Source organism: Ursus arctos, unplaced genomic scaffold, assembly GCF_023065955.2.
Source record: "Ursus arctos isolate Adak ecotype North America unplaced genomic scaffold, UrsArc2.0 scaffold_11, whole genome shotgun sequence".
Lineage (NCBI taxonomy): Eukaryota > Metazoa > Chordata > Mammalia > Carnivora > Ursidae > Ursus > Ursus arctos.
Genome location: NW_026622775.1, coordinates 3895068 through 3918413, shown reverse-complemented (window position 1 = coordinate 3918413; position 23346 = coordinate 3895068). Strand labels below are relative to the sequence as shown.

Genomic DNA, 23346 nt, shown 5'->3' with positions numbered 1-23346 from the left:
TTCGGATTGCTTGTCGTTTCTTTCCTTTTCTCTTTTGCTATCAAGTATATCACTGCAATGAATAATGAATAATTTATCCAAAACTATTTTTATCTCTCATTATTACCCATAGTTATATCTTAGAAGTAGAGGCGATTGAGCCAAATGGGGTGAATACTTACTTAAGAAAACTTCTGGGAGGAATGAGTTTTGATTTACAGAAGAGTTGTAAAGATAGTGCAGAGAGCTCATGACTCCCTTCACCCAGCTTCCCCTAATTTTGACATCTTACATAACCATAGTACACTTGGCAAAAATGACATTAACACTGAAGACAATGCTATTAACTAAACTCCAGACTCCACTGGGATTCTTGGGTTTATCCGTTAATGTAGTATTCTATTCCAGAATCCAACATAGGATACCACTCTGCATTTAGGAACAAATACTTTAAAAACCTTCATGCATATTCTTAAATTTTCTCCAGAAATGTAGCTTCAGTCTAAATTGCCAACAGCAGTGAATGAATGCTTCTCTTTTATCCATAACTGGTATTTTCCTTTTAAGATGTATCTTTAAAATTTGATGGATAAAAAATGGTATCTTACTGTTTTAATTACATTTTCAATGAATTTAAACATTCTTTCATACGTTGGCCTTTTGTATTTTCAAAATTTTGTATGTCTTTCACCAATTTGTATTTATTTTTTCTAGTAGGCTCCATGCCCAATGTGAGGCTTGAACTCCCAAGCCCGAGATCAAGAGTCTCCTGCTCTAGCCACCAACCCAGCCAGGAAGCCCCCCCCCCCCCATTTTTAAAACTGGGTGTTTTACTCATTGAATTATAAGCACTCTATATATTAAGAATTTTAAATTTTTGTCAAGACTGATATAATTATTTTTCATGATTTGCCCACTGTCATTTTAGAACATGGGAGTTTTCTGTTTTTATGTCATCAAATCTATTGTGCTTTACATTTGTGATTGAATCTATTACTTTTTCATGCTTAGAAAAATAGCTCCCATTTCCATATTAAATGTTTCATAGATGGATACTTACATATATAGAATATACATACATACAATATTATTTCTATTTTTTAGAACTAACTCTTAGATTTGGGTATATGAAAAGAGAGAAAATGTGTTATTTTTTTTTCATTTTTATGTAATCGGCCTCCTTCGAGCTGTTCTCATTTTGTTTTAAAGATTTTATTTATTTGACAGAGACCGAGAGCACAAGCAGGGGGAGCGGCAGGCAGAGGGAGAAGTGCTCCCCTCTGAGCAAGTAGCTCCACGTGGGACTCGATCCCAGGACTCTGGGGTCATGACCTGAGCTGAAGGCAGAAGCTTAACTGACTGAGCCACCCAGATACCTGAAAATGTGTTATTTTATTTTTTTAAATAATTAACAAATTGCCCTAGCACTTTCTAAAAATGATATTATTTTCTGTCCCTTCATGGCATGATGCCACTTTTATACTAGAGGGTATGGGTTTATTATCTCTATTGTGTTTCACTGATTTATCTGAATATTCTAATGTTAGTATAAAACTGTTCAGTGATTCATTATTTTATTTTTTTAAGATTTTATTTATTTATTTGAGAGAGAGACAGAGAGAGCATGAGCAGGGGGAAGGGCAGATGGAGAGGCAGAATCCCCGCTGATCATGGAGCCGCCTTTGGGGCTCAATCCCAGGACCCCAAGATCATGACCTGGGCTGAAGTTAGCCACCCAGGCACCCCTAGAAATTCATTATTGTAAAAGATAGTATTGACCCAGAAATATAAAGCTCATATATATGGTCAAATAACTTTCGACAAGGGTACCAAGAGCATTCAGCAGGGAAAACATAGTCTCTTCAACAAATGGTGCTGGGGAAACTGTAGCAACATGCAGAAGAATGAAGTTAGACCTTACTTTACACCACATACAAAAACTGGCTCAAAATGGACCGAAGAGCTAAACAAAAAAGCTGAAACTGTAAAATTCTTAGAAGAAAACGGGAAAAGTTTTGTGACATTGGATTTGACAATGATTTCTTGACAGGACACCAAACGTACGGGCAACAAAAGAAAAAATAGACACATTGGACTTCATTAAAATTAAAAACTTGTGCATCAATGTTTTTAAACTGGCAGGAGGTGGAGCAGATTGTAGGAGCTGAGAGTTTAAATAAATAGAGTAAGAGTAACCATAAACAGTAAGGAGGGCTTGGAGGGACTGGGTGATGATGAGGTTGGGAGCGTCGTGTGAGCTGCTGGAACAAAAATACCAGACTGGCTGTGCTGTAAATCACAGAAGTGTATTTCTTACCGTTCTGGAGGCTGGGAGTCCAAGATCGGGGCAGATCGCGATCTGCTGAGAGCCTACTTCCCGGCTCACAGACGGCTGTCTTCACATTGCTCCTCCCATGGCGGCTCTCAGGAGCCTCTTTCAAAGCAACACTAATCCCGGGCACCTGGGTGGCTCTGATGGTCAAGCGTCTGCCTTCGGCTCCGGTCATGATCTCAGGGTCCTGGGGTTGAGTCCCACATTGGGCTGCCTGCTTAGCGGGGAGTCTGCTTCTCCCTCTCCCTCTGCTTGCCGCTCTGCCAGCTTGTCCCCTCTCTCTCTTTCTCAAATGAATTTAAAAAAAGAACACTAATCCGTTCACGAGGGCTCCACCATCATCATCTAGTCACTTCCTCAAGGTCCCACTCCAAACACCATCACATTGGGATTAGGTTTGAATATGAGAATTTAGGGGGGACACAAACATTTAATCTACAACAGGGAGTTCTCCTGAGAGGCCACTTTAGATTGGAAGTGACCTCTGAGCTATGACGACAGGAGGAAGAGTGGGACATGGAAAAGCCAGCTCATTTGTAGGCAAAATTCACCGGTTGAGGTATTTACCAAAGCTCCTAGAGCTGAGAGGTGTAAGAGAGACAGGTACTCAATACTTCGCCACAATGGTCTCTTGTAGGTTCATCCCTCCCTCAAATAAGGCTGGATTTGGGCGTGAGAAATCAGAAACCAGAGAAACTGCGAATTATCCTCCAGTTTAAAGCCATGCTTCTGTTACACTGTGACCATCTCTCTTTCTCTTTGGAGGTCGGCTCCCTCTTCCATCTCCTAACTTGACGTGTAGTTTAAAAATTTTTGTTTAGCAGTTAAAACAAGCAACAAAAAACCAGACGTGATAGTATTTCAGTTAAAACTAAAAGTTTAATAAAAGCACCAAAAATTATGCTAAAGATGAGGATTAAAAATTAGGTATTAGGAAGATATATAAAACTAAGTACTATTATTTTTACACTTCAAATAAATCATAAGGTACAAAATCATAAAACGCCAACATATACAAGGAAAGCATTAACAGTCCTTTCAGTGGCTTACCACACAGAGATGTTTTTAAGTGCTACAGTCTGAGGCATTATGTTTAAAAGTTTAATGACCATCTGATTTCAACAAAATCTCACAGAACAGGGTTTTTTTTTTTTTTTTTCAAGGAAGCGGCAACTGGTTAGGAATGTTGAGAATGTATGCATAAATTTAGGAGTAATAAACTTGCTAATGCCAAATTATTAGTGCACCTCAAAAGCGTATAAAATTCCAGATGAGGAACAAACTGCCCCGCTCAAGGTACAGCATAACCACACCTGCGTCATCACAAATCTAGACAACAGCCGCTCAATTCGCTCACAGTCCCTGGGCACTTAGTTTGTTTTGTTTTTGTTGTTGCTGCTGCTGTTTCTTTAGTTGACAAAAATCCTCAAGGCACCTAGAAATTTGTCTGTACTTCACCCATCTGCACTGAAAACGCCGAGTAGACTCCCATGGGATCGGGCAGGACAGAGCAGCGTTCAGACAGAACTCTCCAGTCACAAGGACGGGCAGGTCTGAGATGACAGCGGGACCTTCGGACTAGGCACCTTCACTTCTCTGACGCTCAGCTCTACCAGCTGCAAAATGCATCTTACTCGAGTTTCTGTAAGAACTGTGTAGGCACACAAGGAAAGCACTGAGTTTGGGGCCGGCAGGAGGAGGCTCAGCCTGCAGGGGGAATCTTATTATCGTGGTCACTTCTCTCTCAGGAGCGCTAGGGAGAATCCAGGAGTGGGCTGGGGAAAATACTGGCAGTTGGCAGGATTATTCCTCCTGGTACTGGTCTGCTCAGACACTTAGCATCCTGGCCGCACGGCAGCAAAAGGCCGAGAGCTCCCTCACCATTGTGATAACCAAAGATGCACTTACACATTTCCAAATACCCCCTGAAAGGGGTCAGCGCCTTTTTTGAGAACTGCTCTTCTGAAGGGACCGTCTTTATTAAGGACGGATGTACTTCTCTTCACAGGACTAAGAATGCCTCTCTGTCTGAGAAGTGCTAAGGTGAGACGTACGAAGCCAGTGGAAGAGAGAACAAGAAAGGGATGTCTGGCACAGCCTGAATCCTTCCCTGAGGAGTCCCGTTGTCAGCACTCCCAAGCTCACTACTCAGGGCTCAAGTCGAAAGAGCGACGTCTCTGCAAGCAACTCAGCAGAGCAACTCTGAGCCATGAAGCCACCTCTTCAGCCAGCCTCCCTGTTCCCGCAGCTGAAACAGAAGGCCGACATGTACATTCAAACAACAGCCTTTCCTCTCCATACCGGACAGGGGCGCTTGAGCCCACGTCTACAAAATGTAAAAAACTAAATCACAAAGGAAAAGGTAACAGTAACAAAACGAGCCTCCCCCCTCCCAAGACTGACGTAGGATCTGTGCAGAGAAAAGCTCTAACTCACGGCCGAAACCCACATCTTCTCTGGCAAAGCGCTCAAGTAGGAGCCCTGCTTTCGTGTTGTCACAGGCCTTAAGCTGGCGGGTCTTCCTTTGGCTTCTGAATTTGTCATCAGTACTTAACAGTGTGTTGGTGATGTCGGGAAAGACATGCGGCATTTGACCTTCCTTAGCGCTGAGAGAGGGAGAGAAGGCACGTTTTCTGAACCTCGTTTCACACACGGAATGACGGAGGCACTGAGTGATGAGGAGGAATGTTCGCTGCTGGAAGCCACGGGGGATAAAATCCAGATCTCCTGCTTCCCGACCCAGCACTCGGGTCCCCATCCCCTAAGTCACAGACGGGCATTAGTAAAGTGACAGACATGTTCTGCTGAGGAACCTTCCAAGAGGCAAGGTCTACCCATGTCTGGTCCTCCTCTCATCTGAGCCTAACCCAGGCGCTGCGTCGCTGGGTCGGTTCTCAGCTGCAGAAGGAAGGAATCTGTCAAGGAGGAAATGTATTTATGTTGTCTTCTCAGGCTTGATCTTTATCTCTTTGAAACGATGATATTAAATGGGTGCGGGGCTAAAGTTAGGCCGTATCTGCCAGTCAGGAGGGGCTTCTCGGAACCCCTCGGCAGAGCAAACGTGAAACTCTGCATTAGGCTCACGAACAGCAGAAATAATTCCATCTTTGCCAGCTGTTCGCCCATACATACCCGCTTCCCTAAAAATGAGATCAGAAGAAAAGGTTGGGATTATCATACCACGGCTCTTCCGATCTCAAGAAGAGCAAGTTTATCTGAAATACCTCCACTAAGTGTTTTAAATGCAGATACAGAGAGCTTTAAAATAAAATGGCCACATATACCTCAGGGCTTCCCAAAGTATATGCTGATCAGAATTTTTATGTACGAAGTTCACATTTTAATTCCTGCTCACAAAAACCTATCCTCATTCTAGACTGGAACTAGAGACCGACACAGGCTTCTCTGTCTCCTCCGTACCTACCTATCTCTTTCCTTTGCTCTTACCTGGAAGATTAAAGAGAGAACGAGTCAGATGAGATCTCTGGAGCATTCCTTTTTTACAGAAAGAATCCTACATGTGCTCATGCAGGTGTCTAAAAGAGGGCCTGGTGAGATTCGAGAACCCAGCCTCTCAGCGACCAGCGCAGCAGAAGGTCACAAGATGCTCTTAACGCCAACCATTTCCTGGGACTCAAATAATCACTTGGGCATCTCAGAAAGGGAGAATTCTAGTCATATTTAAGGATTTAAAACCAATTGCTTTCATTTTGTTTTTAAAATCTGAAATGAATATAGTGGGGCTGCATTAACTGGATTATTTACCTCTTCTCTTACACTTGCTTGCTAAGAAAGAAATATCTCTAAAGATTTTATTTATTTTAGAGAGAGAGAGAGAGCATGAGTTGGGCGGGAGGGGCAGAGGGAGAGGAAGAGAGAGAATCTTAAGCAGACCCCACGCTGAGCTCAGAGCCCAAGGCAGGGCTCGATCTCACAACCCTGAGATCATGATCTGAGCTGAAATCAAGAGTCAGATGTTTAACCGACTGAGCTGTCCAGCCTCCCCAAGAAAAAAATATTTTTAAAACAGTATAATGATAAAAGATTCTTCTAGTTCTACCTCTTTAATTATACCATAAAGAAATAAAAGTTTAACTGACCTATCCCAAAAGGAATAAATGTTTCTTTTTTAATAAGTTGTCCTTGATCATCCAGAAATCGATTAGGGTAGAAATCATCTGGTTTCTCCCAAATGGCTGGGTCTCTGTGTACTGACCACAAGTTGGGTAATACCACTGTGCCTTTAGGAATGGTATATCCTTGGAGCACTAAAACAGACAAACAAACAAACCCAGTGTCATTCAACACGTTCTTACTAGTAGTTCTCCCTAAACATCACTATCTGAAAAAAAATCTAGTTACATACCTAGCTACTTAATTTGTGGAGACTAAACATTGAGGAGCTGGAAGGTAGGGGCAGACCTTATCAACTGGCATCCTCTCCACAGCTCCCAGGACCTAGCCCGAGATAAGGCACAGGAGCTGCTTTAACCGATGTTGAACGAATGAATTAAATCAAACCAGAAAAACATTACAATTAAGAGAAACCACTGAAACAGAAATCATAGGACATTCTGGGTAAACTTTCCAAAGAATTACAAATTTTATATTTTAAAAAAATCATAAGAAAATATATTTACAATATGGTAGTGTAAAAAATTTGCACATAAGAGGACCCACATGGTTCAAACTCATGTTGTTCAAGAGTTGGCTGTACTTTATGGTAGTAAATGGTAGATTAAATTATATCTATGTATATATTTTATGCATTCATGATATACCTTTTTCTTAATTTCTTCGATATTTCTAGACTCCACAGTTCATCTGTGAGTTTTTTTAAATTGTCACAAATCTCCAAAAAATTTTCCATTATTTTAATTGAAAAAAGGCTGCATATAAGTGGACCCAGAGTTCACACCTGTGTTGTCCAAGGGTCAACGGCACAGGGAAGTCAACACTGGCTCTTAGCAGCTGCCAAGTTCATACGCACTTTAAAAAGTGCCCAAAAGATACTGCACACATAGTGCATCTAATTTGGACCAAAGAAAACATGAAGTGATCCAATGTCATTTATAAGTTATTGCTTCCTACAACTGTCTTATAACTCTATTTAAGCCTGTTACATCAGGTGCTGTCTACAGAGGAGGTAAGTTCCTTCTTATGAGGGATTCTACATGGAGTCTGGGTGCTTATGTGTCAAAGATATGACAAAATGGACCCATTTCAGTGTGGGTGAGAAGTTGCCACAGGTGCCCTTAGACTCAGAAGGGCTCTCCTAGTTAATATCGGTGTTTCGGTTGTACGACTGTAAAAGGTGAAGTAGGATAATTCCCGGTTAAAATCCTTAATACCATATTTCCGCGAGCTCTTCTGACCCTCCAAGAAGACGGAGAGGTGCCTTTGTTAATTCTGGCATCTTTCCTGCCAGCACAGCGGTCTTAAACGGCGGCAGAATTTGCTTGACCGCGCAAGTGCGCATGCTCGGAAGCCTAGCGCGCTATTTATAAAACGAGCCGGGCGGGACTGCAGAGACCTGAATAACGGACAACCGAAACGTTCCCTGGACATTTGATTATCCACGACGCCATGTGAAACCCTCAGAGTGGTCGGCTCACCGTCCCTTCACCTCCTTTGGATCCAGGGGCTGGGCTCCCCTCAAGGGCACTCAAAGGAGAAAGATCCTGGACTTGCCTGTTTTTTCCGAGGTCATGTGAGGAATGGCAAGTGGCACCACCACCGTCAGCCTCTGCACCTCCATGATGGTGGCTTCTGTGTAGGGCATCCGGGCCTTGTCAGTGAGGGAAGGGACTCTGTCAGCACCAATGACCCTTTCAATTTCTTCCTGAACCTTTTCTATTTAAAAAAAAAAAAAAAAAAGGAAGGAATAGCAAAGAGTCAACCAGAAGATAAGCCGGGAGAATTGCGACTGCCATCCTATGCATACTTGCCATCACAGCATACCCACAACTGCTAAGCTGACGGTTCAGACAGACCCAGCCTCGGAGAAGTGAAGCATTGGTCTCATATTCCAAGTAGAGGCAGCTGGTCCCAGGGACCTGGTACCATCTTGTGACTTTGAAATAGCAGAACAGATAGATGGGTAAAGGAGAAAGCATTCTGGATTCGGGAGTCCTCTCAGTCATTCTCTCATATGAACAGTGGACTGACTCTCTCAGCTTTTATGTGACAACGTGAGGTAGCCCAGCATGGCCCCCAGTGATCCCTGCCTCTCGGTGTTCACATCCCTGTACAGTCCCCTCCCACCCTGTACCATGCTGGTCTGTGTGACCAACAGAATAAAGGAGAAGTGATGGCGTGTCCCTTCTGAGCTTAGGCTATAATAGACACTGTGGCTCCTGTCTCGGTACTCGCTCTCTCTTGGGTCAATCATTTTTGGGGAAGACAGCTGCCAAGTCAGGCGGCCTTATGGAAAAGTCCAACTGGTAAGGCCTACAGCCAACAGTCAAGTGGACAAGCCATCTTAGAAGTGGATCCTTCAGTTCCCGTCAGGTCTGCAGATGGCTGCAGCTCCAGCCAACAGCTTGACAACTTCATGAGAAATCCTAAGCCAGACCAACCGGGCGAAGCTGCCCTGGGATCCCTATGTGAGATAGTAAATAGTGGTTGCTTTAAGCTGCTAAATTTGGGGATAATTTGTTACTCATCAATAGTTAACTAATGCAGTAAGCATAATCTCATTTATAATAGAAAATGGCCCCTCAGGGACACCCACACCTCGAACCCCTGGAACCTATGAATATGTTATTTTATGTGGCAAAAAAAAGACCTTGCAGGTATTTTGATTAAGAGTCTTGAGGTGGGGAGATGATTCTGGATTTTCTGGGTGTGCACTAATTACATGGGTTTTCAAACTAAAGAACTTTTCCCAGTTTAGTGTCAGAGGGAAATGTGAGTAAAAGAAAATGGTCAGAACAGCTGCAACATCCTTGGCTTTGAAGATAGAGGAAGGGGGCCCAGAGTCAAGGAAGCTGGAAATGGATCCTCCTCTTGAGCCTCCAGAAAGGAATGCCGCCCTGCCAACATTTTGATTTTAGCCCAGGGAGACACAGACCTTTAAGATAACAAATCTGTGTTGATTTAAGTCACTAAGTTTGTGGTGATTTGTTGCAGGAGGAATTGAAAAGTAATACACCATCCTCCTTTGTGGTCTTCTACTGTGAACTGCCAGACACTCACTACCTATCGGTATTGATGTGGTGGAAGGAGCTCTGTGATCTCGGGAAAGTCACATAACTTCTCTGGGTCTCTGGTCTCCATTTTCAAAGCAAGAGGACTGGGTTCAGATAATCACGGTAACTCCCGTTAGCTTCAAATTGTCTTTCTTTTCTAAAAGCCTTCCTCTAGCACACATTTCACACAGAATCAGGGCAAGCAAATAGGACATCAGTCCCACTGTCTAGAAGCTTGGGAGTTTCGCTGTTAACACCTTCCCAGTTCCCTATGGGATTCAAGTATTTCCACTTTGTTTTTGGGCCTGAAGACACTGCTTAGTGTTAGGAGCCACAGTATCGCCCAAGTTGCTGGTACTGGTTTAAATAATCTGGCTTTGCTTGGATAAAGGAAACATTGGTTAATTACCTTGTATGTCGGGGTTCAGTGACATATACAGAAGGCACCAAAGCAAGGAGTTAGTTGTGGTATCAGTCCCAGCAATGAAGAGATCACCAATGATATAAAATAAGTAATCTTCATTAAAGCTACTATTGCTGTTATTTTTGCTCTCCTCCTCCACATGGAGAAGGTACATGTCTATGAAGTCCTGAGGGTTCTCTACGTCCAGACACTCTCGATGGTCCTTGATGATTTTTTTAAGGAAAGTGGTAATATCCTTTTCGATTTGTCTTAATTCCTTAAATGGTCCAAAAGGAAGATAATAAAGCCAGGAGCATATGTTAACCAGGAGGAGCTGGGTGTTCAGACAGATTTCCAACGCTCGTGACATAAGATTGAGCATTTTCTTAAACTCACTATTGGTGTAATCAAAGCGCTGGCCGAAGCACAGGGAGCAGATGATGTTAGAGACGGCATTGTTGACAGTGGGGAAAGGGTCGAAGGGGTCTTCTCCATGCTTCTGCATTTCCTCTTTCACATATTTAAACTCCTCAATAATCTTGGGCTCCAAGCTCAGCTTTCCCAAGCCAAAATGACGGAGAGTTGAATGAGAGAACTTCCTCTGTTGTCTCCAGACTGGACCATAATGTGCAAATACAATCCCTGGAAAAGGACAGTGAGAAAAGAAGGTGAGAGAGAGCAATGCCTGATCCTACTGAGCAGGACCTACGATGAGGTGTGTTCTGTGTTTGTCAAACCCCTTGTGCAAAATTCAGCTACAGGTAGAGATCACCAGCCAAGAAGAGTGATGAGCAAGGTTGAATTATCAAGATAGTATATGTTACTAATAACAAAAATCATATCTGATAAAGCTTATTATGATAGGTAGGAACTCCTGGTGAATGAAAAGCAATGAATTTCAATTTCTAGAGTCAGTGTAAATTTCCAAATCTTAGGCTTTGTAAGAATAAATCCAGGCTTAAAAAATGCTTCAGGCTGGATATCCCCGTATTCTCAGCATTCTGAATACGAGGAGGGCAGGGACATTATCAGACTGTGCTGACCATTAAGATCCCAGCTTCTGGCATTATTCTGGGGATACGGGAGAAGCTTGTTAAATATTAACTGAATAAATCAACAGCCCAGTTGGATTATAACTCTGGCTACTAGTTTGGAACCGAATAACTGGCAGGTACTCTAAAATGTCTGATGCTGGCAACAGCCCTAATTTAAAACCATCTCCACAGCTCTACCTTATTTGACCCTCACTTATGTTATACATCTCCCACCACCAAAACCCAATAGAGCTGTTCCCCGATGTACCAAATTGTTTTCAAACAGTCCTTGCTTCCCATCACAATGAAATAGGAACCTATTTCACCCCCTTATTTTCCATGGTGCCCTTCATTGTTCCAGCCAGTTCTCCTTCCCCATTTTTAATTGACTTCATTTCTGCCACTTTTGAGGACATGCTTTACATAGCTAACTAGTATTTCTGAACGCGACTGTGTGCATGGCACTGAGATGGGGTACATACAGACCCTTCTCTGTGGTTAATCTTTAATACCTCCATAAAATGCCCTTCGAAATAGACATCCATGTGGTCAAAAGAATCAGACAAGCTATCAGTTTAGCTTTTCTCCTTGGGCTCTGCCACATATCTGCTCAAATCCACAGCGGGTGCCTTTCCAGATCTTCTGTTCAGGTGTTTGGTGACTTCTGTGTGGCATTATTTAGGAATTTTCTTAGACTCTCCTGTGTTGAACCCATTTCCCGGATTCTATTTCTTCCTCCTTATTTCCTTCCCTGATTTTGCTACAGCAAAAGTGCATGGGAGGCAAATTTCTAAAGATTTTTTAGAAAATATATTTATTCTACCTTTTCTACTTCCTCAGAGTTTTGAAGACATTGCTAAGAGTGGATTGATGAGTCATAAAATATGCACATCTCCAATGCACAGAAGACTTGCCAAGTTACGCTATGAAGCACTTAAAGCACATCGCTTTAATTACTGTTACTTTTTAAGATATAAATAAACTTCATAGTAAGTCTTAACATCTAATAGGGAAGTCCCCCCTCCTTGTTCTCTTTCAAAAAATTTTTATTATTATTCTTGGCTCCTCACTCTTTTATAAAACTTTAAAGTCGGCTTGTCAAGTTCTATTTAAAAAAAAACTTTTGGGATTTTCACTGGAATTGCATTTAATTTATAGATTTGAAAATTGCCTTCTTTCTGAGAATTGAACCTGCTTGCAATGCAAGAATAAATACAGTTTTGGTTATAGTGCTTTTACGGTCTTAATGTTGGATTTGGTTTCCTAATATATTTTTTAAAGATTTATTTATTTATTTTAGAGAGAGAGAGCACAAGTGGTAAGAGCAGAGGTAGAGGGAGAGAGAATCCAAGCAGACTCCGAGCTGAGCGTGGAACCTGACGCAGGGCTCCATCGCACAACCTTGAGATCACAACCTGAGCTAAAACCAAGAGTCAGACACTTAACTGACTGTGCCACCCAGGCACCCCCCTAGTGTTTTTTAAAATTCATACTCACAAATGGAAATGGCCAATACATTTCCACTCTCATAATACACTTGTCTGAATATACTGACCTCCTAAAATGAGCCAGGGTATATTCTTTCTCTCTGGAAGAATTTGTCTAAAATTATAATGGTATGTTCCTTTTTTTCTCTTATGCTTTTATTTTTTTCCAGATATATACAGTTGGTCATCTAACTCACTAGTTTTCAGACCTTTATCCTAATAAATAACTTAAGATTCTATTTTTGCCTCTGAGTACCACATGAGTTATAGTCCACAAGTATTGTTTGCATGTATTTTCATTATAATCTTATTTAAAAATTTTTGTTATGATTTTTTTGCTACCTAAATTGTCTTATACTGATTTTTGACACGAATGAGGTTTGCTTTTTAGCCTAGTATGTGATCAATTTTAATAAAATTTCCAATAAAATTGAGAAGAAGTTTTGTTTAAATCAATTGTTGGATACAGGGTTCTTTATATGTCCAATAGGAAAAGACTGGTAAATGTTGGAATCAAATCTTTTGTATCCTTAGCAAATTTTTATCTCCCTGCTCTCTCAATTACTCAAATACTTATGTTAAACTATTTTGGTATATGGTACATTTATCAACTACTCTTTGCAGTTCTGCAAGTTTTGCTACATTATACTGCGATATAGCTATTTATATCTATGTATCTTTGCTCTTAGGTACATATGTATTGTTAGGTACATGCAAGTTTAAATTTATTATATCTTCCTGGCTTAATAAAAAGCTTCCTTTTATCATCATTTAATTCATTACTTCTTAACAATGAAGTTTGACTTAAAGTATACATTGTCAAAAAGACATCAGCTTTTCTTTTTAAAGTATTGTCTCCATATAACATTTTCCTTTCTTTTATTTTGAATTTTAATGTACCCTTATGTATGTCTCTTTCTCAGAGGAGGGTATATCTCTTTCAAAATAACATACATTTGGGACACCTGGTTGGCTCAGCCAGTTTCGGCTTGTTTTTGGCTCAGGTTGTGATCTCATGGGTCATTGAGATCAGCAGGGTCAGACTCCATGCTCAGTGGGAATCTGCCTGGGAATTCTCTCCTGCTCTTTCCCCTGTGCACATGCTCATGCGTGTTCTCTTTCTCTCTCAAATAAATAAATCTTATAAATTAATTAATATACATTTGGATTTTTAAAAAAATCCATTCTAGCAATATTTTAGCCAGTCAATTTATTCCATTTACATTTAATATAATTACTAATTTATTTCTATTATTTTGAACTTAGTCCTACTGTATCTATTCTTTTTTCCCTTTCCTTTCTCACCTTTTTTTGCATTAGAGAAACAGAGTGAATCCTCACCCTTAAATTTTTAACACATTTATTTAAAGTCTAGATTAACAATCAGCAAACTTCAGCCCATAGGTCAAATCCAGCTGTTGCCTCTTTTTATATGGCCAGTCAGCAAAGATTGTTTTAGTATTTTTAAATGGTTGGAAAAAATCAAAACAATATGTCATGATATACAAAAACCATGAAATTCAAATTTCAGGGTTTATAAATAAAGGTTACTAGAACACAGCCAGTTAATGAGCCACTGTAATTCATTTACATATAGTCTGTGACTGCTTTTGCACTAAAATGGCAGGGCTAGTTGCAGCAGGGATTGGAGGTAGGAGAGAACATTTTCTTTACCAGGGTCCAAGCCAAGAAAGACAAATTTCCTTCTTTTCTTTTGCTAGTGGCCAGGTTTGCTGGGTGTTCTCTGTCAAATTCAATCTTTCACTCCAAGTGAAGCTCTTCAAGAGTCCTCTCTTTACCTAGAGGCGACTTTTCATCTTGTATGATACAAGGTCATATCTCTCTGCCCTCACTCACCCACTCCACATCCTTGTCCAAGAGGTCACTAAAACCCAAGACTGTCCAAAGCATCTACTTTGTTTTCTGAGGGAGTGGTTGTGGTGATAAGAAACTGGTCTAACTCAGTGGCTCATCCCTGTCTCCTGTAATCACTGGTACCTCCAATTCCTGAGACTTTCTGGGGTTCCACAGGGTAAACTGTCTCACACTCCACTAGTACACCCCCTCCCCCTTGTAGACACTTGAGAGTGGTCATCCTCCACACCATGAAGTTATTTTCCAATCCTAGGTCTACTTTTTCTCTTCAAATGTTGTGGCACAGGATTGTAGATTCATTTCACCATGGACGGAGTGTGTGCTTCTGTTAAAAGTCCCTTTGGTTTGGTGTGTGATTATCAAGACAAAGAAGAAATGGAAACGTCTTCACCATTCCTGAAACGAGAACTCTCCCTTTATTCAATAAAGCCCCATAAACTATTTCCTAGACAACCACAGCTTAGCCACTCCTACTGCATTTAACCATGGCCATGTCTTGCAGCATTCAGCATTCAGACATAAGTGTTGTTGGGCCCCCTTCTTTTTCCTAACTTCAGGATTTGATACTAATTTTAACTGCCATCTAATTTAAGATATCACAAATGATATCTCTGCTTTGTCCTATTTCTCAAGAAACTTTTATTAGGTCCTCAGTCTGTATTATCTACTCACCATCTTTCAAACTATGCACTTGTATTTTAGACATATTTTATCTAGTAAAATGCCTCTTTCCTAACAGTTTTTTCAGTATTTATTTAGAGTCCCCTGTGTGCCAGTTACTAAGGGCATATAGATTAAAAAGACACAATCCCTCTTTTTAAGATGTTAGTCTTTTGAGGAACTAGATCAACCAACAATCCATATACACTGTTGTATGCTGGACTGTATTGAAGTTGCATGTTGTATCGAATGCTGTATGTTGGATTGGAGTGAAGTTGCAGACTTGGAATATATGCTATTGAATGTGGCGTTGTTGGGATGTGTTGTATTGAATGTGAGATGTTGGACTGTACTGAAGTTGTATCATAGGAGTGCACAGTATTGAATGTTTTATGTTGGACTGTATTGAATGTTGCACTATTAGGATGTATTGATTGAACTGTAATGCAGACAAAGGAAGGAGCACCATGTCAGCTGAGGGAAGGTAGCACTTCTCCGAAGAGAGGACACATGAGCGGATGTTGCATTTGTAAATAAAGATGTGTATGAAGGCATATTTTAGAAAACTAAATAACTTGAGCAAAGTTAAAGGGGATGTTTCAAGAAGAGCTAAATTACCTTTAGAGGGAACTCAGTTTTAGATAAGGCAAGGAGATGGAGAGAACCTTCTCAGAAGTGGCTAATAGTTGAGGTTCGGGACATCTGACAACAAGTTGACAGGTAGGAAGTCCAAGACAAAAGACATGACCAAAGAGACCGTGTCCGAGAATGCTAGGATGAGAGGCATGGACATCATTAATGGCCTCATGGTTCCAAACTTTACAAAACACTCATATTTTGGAGCCAGAATGACTTAAGGTCTTAGGAATGTCTGAGAGAGGTTCAGCTGTTGACCTCTCCATTCATAGACCTCTCCATTCGCAGCCCTGAAAAGCAATGGTATTCATGGATATATATATAAGGGCTTCATTTCTAGGAAGGTAATAACACTAAAACATAAAAATGGCTCCAAAGCAAAAATCAGGACTCTTTCTGTTGGGAATGACAAAAATATATCCTTAAGTAGGTTTGGCAGAAAGGCCAGTTAGGCTGTGGAACCAAAAACAGGAAGAGCTGGGTGTTATGAGCTCAGAGAAGACTAAACGCCACACAACTCTTTCTCCCTGCATCTATTTTTCACTACTTTCTGCCTGGCTTCATTTTTTCCTACTTCAAACCAGCTTTTCCAAGCATCAGGAGCTATCTTGGGCTTCCTAATCTCCTGTTTTCCCCTGAGAGAAAAGGCCAGATCCAAGTTGAAAAATGCTGGAGTAGGATACAATGCTTCAGTCAGGTGTCCCATGATGATATCAACTTAGAACACCTTAAGTTTATTTTGTGACTTGAGACTTCCAGACTATGCCGTGAATATAAATTTTTGAGTTCTCTGCCCAGCCTATAGACTAGCCACTGGTACAGAGAGGTAAGATATTCTGATCAAGTCATCTTTGATCAGGGTCTATCCCTTGACCAGTCACTGTGGCCAGAGAAGGGAGTTCATATAAAGATAGGGCATCTCCTCTTCCAACCACAGTTAGTGGGTACAAACGGGTGGTGAGGACAAAGAGTTCCTCAAAGGGGAGTGCTTATCAGAGGAACAAGTGGTAGACAGTTGAAACAAAAATCCACTTCAAACCAAATGCAGGATAGGCTAAATTGACTGTGATACATTCTCACAAAGGAATGTTGTACAGCTCTTATGATCTTTGCAGGAGAATATTGAATAATAAGGAAACATACTCAGAAAATTTAAGTGATAAAAACAATTTTAAAGAGTGTGAGTATGATTTCATTTGACAGAAGCAAATACACTTTTTAAAAATACATGTACAATGTGATAAGCACTGGGTGTTACACACAAGTGATGAATTATCGAACACCACACGTGAAACTAATGATGTACTATATGTTGGCTAATTGAATCTACGTTTTTAACAAAGGGATAAAAATACATGTACAAATAGAAAAAATACTGGAAGGTTGCCACAGGCTGAATGTTTGTGTCCCCCTCCAAATTCATATGTTAAATCCTAATGCCCAACGTGATGGCATCTGAAGTGAGGTGTTTGGGAGGTGATTTAGGTCACAAAGGTGAAGGCCCCTCACAAATGAGATCAGTATCCTTATAAAAATCTCCCTTGCCCCCCTTCTACCATGTGAGGTTACACATGGCCATCAGGGAACTAGGAAGTGGGCCCCCCCAGACACCGAGTCCGCTGGGGCCTTGATCTTGCATTCCCCAGCCTCCAGAACCATGAGAAATAAATTCTGTCGTGTATAAGCCACCCAGGCTATGGTACGCTGTTAAAACAGGTCCAGTCGCCTGAGACAAAGGCAATGCATAAAAATGTCGGTCACGGCTACCTCAAAGCGACAGGAATCACAGATGATTTTCAATTCTTTTTGGAAAGAATGGAAAGGAATTCTTTTCCTTGTCCATGTTTTAACGTTTTATAGTAATAAACATACGCTAAAGTAAAAACACTAAAATTACATTAAATCTGATGCAATTTACATTTACCACACATACGTTTTCTTCCTCCTGAAGCAGAGAAGGTGCTGCCCATCCACTGATTATATCCGTCCTTTCTTTCTCTGGGGTCATGGAAGTGTTCCTCTTAGTGGGAATTCAGGCCTTCTTGATATGAGTACGCAAGAATTTCAAATACCTATTTTACTGACCTTACTACAAAATATGGTTATCCTGCTTTCCTCATTCATTTTTAAATTCCCCAGATGAACTTTCATTTTCTACCTTCATTTCCTAATTTCATTCTGCATCATGTTCCCCTTTCAAGTAGGGAACACTGACTGGTCTATACCCTGCTTTTAAACTTCTTCCAAATTTCCTTTTACTTTCCATTTTTATGGCTCTACAGCTTGCTTTCACTTTTGTTCGAAGCCTCTAGCAATCTTTTAAAATTAGAAAGCATCTAATTTCTATCAACAAGGAAACATAAATCAACAAACAAAAACTGGAAGTAGATACGTTAGAGGTGCCTGGGTGGCTCAGTCCGCTGAACATCCAACTCCTGATTTCAGCTGAGGTCATGACCTCAGGGTTGTGAGATCGAGCGCCCGTACGGGGCTCCATGCTGCTCGTGGAGCCTGTTTAAGATTCTTCCCCTCTCCCCCCTACCCCCGATCTCATGTGCACTCTCTCAAACAAATAACATATGTAAGTTTTTAAAAAACATACCAAATGAAGCTATGTATTGTTTATGAATCGGAAGCAAATGTGAATGGTAGATAAATGAATTTACATTCTTCTCTGAACTTCATATTTGAAATATTTTATAATAAAAATGTGATGTGCACAAACCGTTTAGAAGAAATAGACCACACTTAGAGTAAAGCACTCTTTTGGTAGCCTTGGCTCTGACTTTGTAACTTTGTTTTCTATTCCTGCTCGGGAAAAGAACCAGATAGATTCATGAGTAGGATGACATGGCTAATGTGAAATATCTTAATGGTCTATCTAGTTTACTACAGCTTTTTGGGAATTAAAAAAAAAAACATCAACTTGTCTAAGCATGATGCTTTGCAAAATTCAAATATAATGAACAAAATAAACAACCTCCCACATTCTAGAACTTTTTGGCAATGTGTTGTCAACTATTTCAAGCCTGCCTGTGCACACCACTGCTTACGAAACATTCACTTCTCTGCTAGTCTCGCCAACTTAGGCAGCAACATTCTCCAAAAATATCTTGCAATAAATAATGTTATTGACCTCTAATTCCTGAGACCATTTCTCTTTCTCCTGTACTCTACACATGTCTTTCCTAGGCAACTTCACAGTTTACAATTCTGCCATTGGGAACTGTAGCCAGAGGCAGCCGGGGCACTCCCCAAATCCTGCTGAGCTCAGCAGCTCAGCCTTTAGCCCCCTGGCTTTTCTTCTTCAGGCTGGTAACTGCAGGCTACCCATTTCTCAATCTATAAAGTCTGCTCAGAATTTGTCTGGTCCTTCACCCTTTGAGGGACATCTTGAAATAAACTCACATTCTCCCCTTTTATTCTTCACCCTAGAAAAAGTTCCATTACAAAAATTCCTCAGTTATCTACATTTTCCTATCCAGATGATCTGTTCTCTACTCTAAGTTAACCCCACAGCATTTCCTTTGTGGCCTACGGTTCTTCCTTCACCTTCTCTTGTCAATCACCTTCGCCAGCCACAGTATTTTTCTCAATTCACAGCACATGACCCAACACACATCCATTAGGCCGTCTGAGCAGTATCACCTAAAAAATCCTAATGGTCTCTTGGGGGAATGGATGTTTTGCGATGCTGAAACACCAAGTTACCCCAGGTACCCAGTCCTTTCCTACATAAAGGATCTAATAATAAGTTGTGACCCAACTAATACTTAGAAACTGTTTATTACAGATTTTTGAGCAAACCATAAACCCACCAAGAAGGACCACAAAGAAGAAAATCTAACTCATACCTTTAAAAAAAAAATCCAGAGGAAACGATAGACATGCAAAAAAAAAATTACAATGTAATGTAGTAAGTACATCAACAGACGCTCGTATGCACAAATTCACTCATGTCTTGATTACCCACTTGTACCGATAAGTGGCGAAACAGTGGTTCACAAGATGAACCAAATCTCTGCCCTCACAGAGTTTATATTCCATTGATAGGTGGAGCTGGTCGTAACCTAAGTATTTTCAAGGCGTTTAATGAGTGAAATATGAATGAGATAAAATACGTTGTGATACTGGGCAGTGTCTAAAATAGGACTGAAAGGTGACAATTGGCCTGAGAGAGGATAAGGAGTCAGTCAAGTGAAAAGTTATTCCATGTCCAAGGACAACAAACCAAGCAGACCGAAACAGTCACAAGCTTGGCAGGAATCTGCTTAATTTTTCTAGAGCAAGTTGCAATGAACAAGTAAAGGCAGGATGAAAAGAGCTAAAGTCAGAAAGGCAGGCAGGGGCCAGGTCCTTCGGAGCGCAGTAGGTCAAGGACACAGAGGCAGCTGGTTTCAGCTGGGGAGCAACATAGTTTGATTCACGGTTTTTTAAAAGAGATCCCTTGGCTGCTGTCTGCAAAAAAACTAGAGGGGAGGAAGCAGGCTAGTTAAGAGTATTCAACTATCAGATGAAAAATGATGGTACTGATTGAGGGTGTTGACAATGGAGATGGAAAGAAGTGGATGGATGCAGAACTGTATCTGCAGGAGGAAGGGAGGAGATGTGCTGACTGACCGGCAGGGGTGGGTGGGGAGCAGAGTTTAAAATGCAACAGTGGTATCATGGAGAAAGGGTAGCTCACCTCTCCCTGGTGGTGTAGAGAGTCTGTCAGGGAACACATTCTCAAAGAGGTGACAGACAAGCAGGTGTGAAAAAATGGAAAATAACAACTGTGGGTGAAGATGTGGACAGATTGGAACCTTATTCACTGCCACCAGAGAATGTAAAATGGCGCAGCCACCATGGAAAACAGTAAGACAGTTACTCAAAAAATTAAATATAGAATTGCCACATGATCAAGCAATTCTATTTCTGGGTTTCTACCCAAAAGAATTGAAAGGAGGGACTCACATGGATGTGTGCCAAGTTCCTAGCAGCATTTTTCACAATACCTAAAAGGCAGAAGTCCCCAAGTTCCATCAGCAGACAAAAGGATAAACAAAATGTGTTATAGACATTTAATTAAATAGTATTCAGAGTTAACAAGGGAGGCAATTCTCACACAAGCTACAACGTGGAAGAACCTTAGAACATGATGCTAAGTGAAATATGTCAGTCACAAAAGGACAAACATGGGACGATACCACTTATATCAAGTACCTAGTATAGTCGCATTTGTAGAGGCAGAAAATAGAACACTGGTTGCCAGGGACTAGAGAGAGGATGGAAGGGGTTTTGTTTGTTTTTGTTTAATTTTAAATAATCCCTATCCCCAACGTGGGGCTTGAACTCATGACCCCAAGATCAAGAGTTGAATGCTCGACCAACTGAGCCAGCCATGTGCCCCAAGGAGGGAGCTTTTTTAATGTTTGTTTAATGGTTATGACGTTTCAGTTTTCCAAGATAAGAAGTGTTCTGCCGAAAGTCGTAATGGTTTCACAACAATGTGAATGACTTAATGTCACTGAACTTAAAAATGGTTAAGATGGCAAATCTTATGATGTGTATCTCACTACGATTTTTTTTTTTATAAAAAGGGAGAGAAAAGCAAAGCAAAGCAAACAGGAGTTCTCTAGCCAGCCATGAGATGGGAAGAAAACTCTAGGTAGAAGCAGCAGTGATGTGTGAAGGCATGGAAATGGTGCATTATGGATGGTGACATTTGTTTTTCAGTGGGACATTAAAACATTTTGATCATCATTACTACTCATTTAAAATCCCGATCCAAACTCTGGCTTAATCAGATTCTAAAAAGCCTGGATCTCTTTATGCCACATTCCACATTCTCCTAGACGTCAGTCTAGTGGTGAAGACCCACATCCAGTTACAAAATTATGCAGCCCCAGTTTTGTTAAGTGCAGTAAAGGAAAAGCAATTGTGCATAGAAATTGGTTCCAAAAGGGAGCCTGAATTGGAGAGGAAGTGAGAAAAAGCTTCTGGAGGGAAAGACATTTAGATTTAACACCTGATTGATGAAAGGCAATTAAATTAACATCTGACTCAGTCAGTAAAACAAAGGGTAAGCCTGATAAACAAAGGGGGGGGCGTGGAGTTAAGGAAAGGGTAAATGTGATCTTTTATTGCAGATGATAATGTTTCCCAACCTTCAAAACTGCCCAACTTGGATTTCCAGAAGCTGAAATCAGAGGCTACAAACCCAGTAAATGAGGTTTGCTAATAGGCTCCTAAAGTGTTTTCTGGACCTTATATCTTATGGAAAATATCTTTTTAAACTCTCACTCAGAACTCAGAAGGTGTAAAGAATATCCCTGCCTCCTTCTAACATGGCCAAAGTTTCCCCTGGGGATACAGCCTTGAGAATGAGGCCTTATTCTGGGAAGGACAGAATATCCCTGGAAAGGTAGAGTCTGGCTTTCGCACATTGCTTCCCACCCCCACCCCTGTCCCCATTACCCTTCCTCAACTTTCTGGTGGGTTTCCTACTTCTGATCTTGGACTATGAAGGAGTGACCCATCCAGCAGCTGGAGGCGATCTTAAAGGCACCGTTAAAGGGACGCGTCGCCGCCGCCCTCCCCTTTCGGGGCTGGATGCAGGTGGCTAGGTGCGCGGGCTGGAAAGGGCGCAGGAATCGCAGCCCCGCGCACCGGGAGCCCCGGGCGCCGCATCGCGCGTCCACGCGGCCCGCGACCCCCAAGGCTCCGGCTCACCCTTCTCCTTGGTTACGAGGGAAACGAGCGGCACCCGCGGGCGGTCGCTAAAGATCTCGGCCTGCTGCACCAGCGCCTCGCGCACGCTGTGGAAGTCGCTGAGGACCACCACCAGGTAGTGGCCGATGAAGAAGCTGAAGACGTTGCCGTACACGCGAGCCAGGTCGGCCAGGAGCAACTGCGGGCCCAGGGCCGAGGGCTCCATTCCCGCGGCCCTCGCCCGGCGGTGCAGCCAGCTCTTCCGTCGGAGGAACGGAGGCAGCAGCACGAAGCCGAAGTTGCCCACCACGGGCCAGGGCGTGGGGCCGGGGGGGATGCCCCGCGCCCGGTGCCGCCACAGCCAGCCCCAGCCGAGCAGCGCCGCGAGGCTGAGCAGCAACAGCGCGCCGCCGGTGGGGTCCAGCCGCAGCAGCTCTGGAGGCGCGTGCAGCAGGCGCAGAGGCCAGGGCGAGCCCTCGGCGGGGGGCTGCGGCAGCCCGGGCGCGGCCATGGCCTGGGCGCCCGCGTCCGCAGCCTCGGCCTCCTCCCGCGGACCCCTGGAGACCGCGAGCTGACAGCGGCGCCGGCTCCCCGGACACGGGCTGCTCACTGCGCCGCAAGGAGGGGGGCGGGGAGAAGAGCGGCGGAGGGCGCCCCGGATTGGCTGCGCCCACCGCATTCTGCCCGCGCCTCCAATCGGCTACGCCCGAGCAGAAACGGGGACGCGCTCGCACCGCGGTAGAAGCGGTCCTCTGGTAGGCGGGGCGCGCGAGCTGAAAGTTTGACCCCGAAGTCCTGTTGCGCCTCTCCTCGGGGTTGGGCAAGGCGGTTGCTGCCCCTGACACAAAGATGCTTGCATTCTGATTGGCTGTCGATTTCCTCGTGTTACCCGTGTGTCATTTCAGGGTATAAACCGTGCCTGATGAACAGGCCGCTGACAGGACTCAGCCTCAACACCAGCACCTCTACCCTAAGGGTCCCCGCCCTCACCTCGGTAGCAAAGACAAGGGGTTGCTGCTTTATCTAAACCGGGGTTCAGAGGAAGAAGGCACAGTTT

The 23346-nt window shown here is 42.5% G+C and overlaps 1 protein-coding gene across 1 annotated transcript; it reads right to left on the bottom strand.

The window, feature by feature from the left end:
• Positions 1-3170: 3170 nt before the first annotated feature.
• Positions 3171-22939, bottom strand: LOC113255542 (cytochrome P450 2U1). The gene is made up of 5 exons (XM_026499148.4): positions 22311-22939; positions 9911-10546; positions 8003-8164; positions 6412-6579; positions 3171-5451 (listed from the first exon to the last, which is right to left on the bottom strand). The coding sequence occupies exons 1-5, from the start codon at positions 22798-22800 to the stop codon at positions 5273-5275; spliced, it is 1635 nt and encodes a 544-aa protein (XP_026354933.2). The 5' UTR covers positions 22801-22939; the 3' UTR covers positions 3171-5272.
• Positions 22940-23346: the final 407 nt, after the last annotated feature.

Excerpts from the sequence above, each read along its gene's own strand:
- LOC113255542 (XM_026499148.4), bottom strand. The coding sequence starts at position 22,800 with ATGGCCGCGCCCGGGCTGCCGCAGCCCCCCGCCGAGGGCTCGCCCTGG. Across the intron at positions 8,165-9,910 it reads ACTGAACCCCGACATACAAG|AAAAGGTTCAGGAAGAAATT; the intron begins GTAATTAACCAA and ends TTTTTTAAATAG. Across the intron at positions 6,580-8,002 it reads CATGACCTCGGAAAAAACAG|TGCTCCAAGGATATACCATT; the intron begins GCAAGTCCAGGA and ends TGTCTGTTTTAG.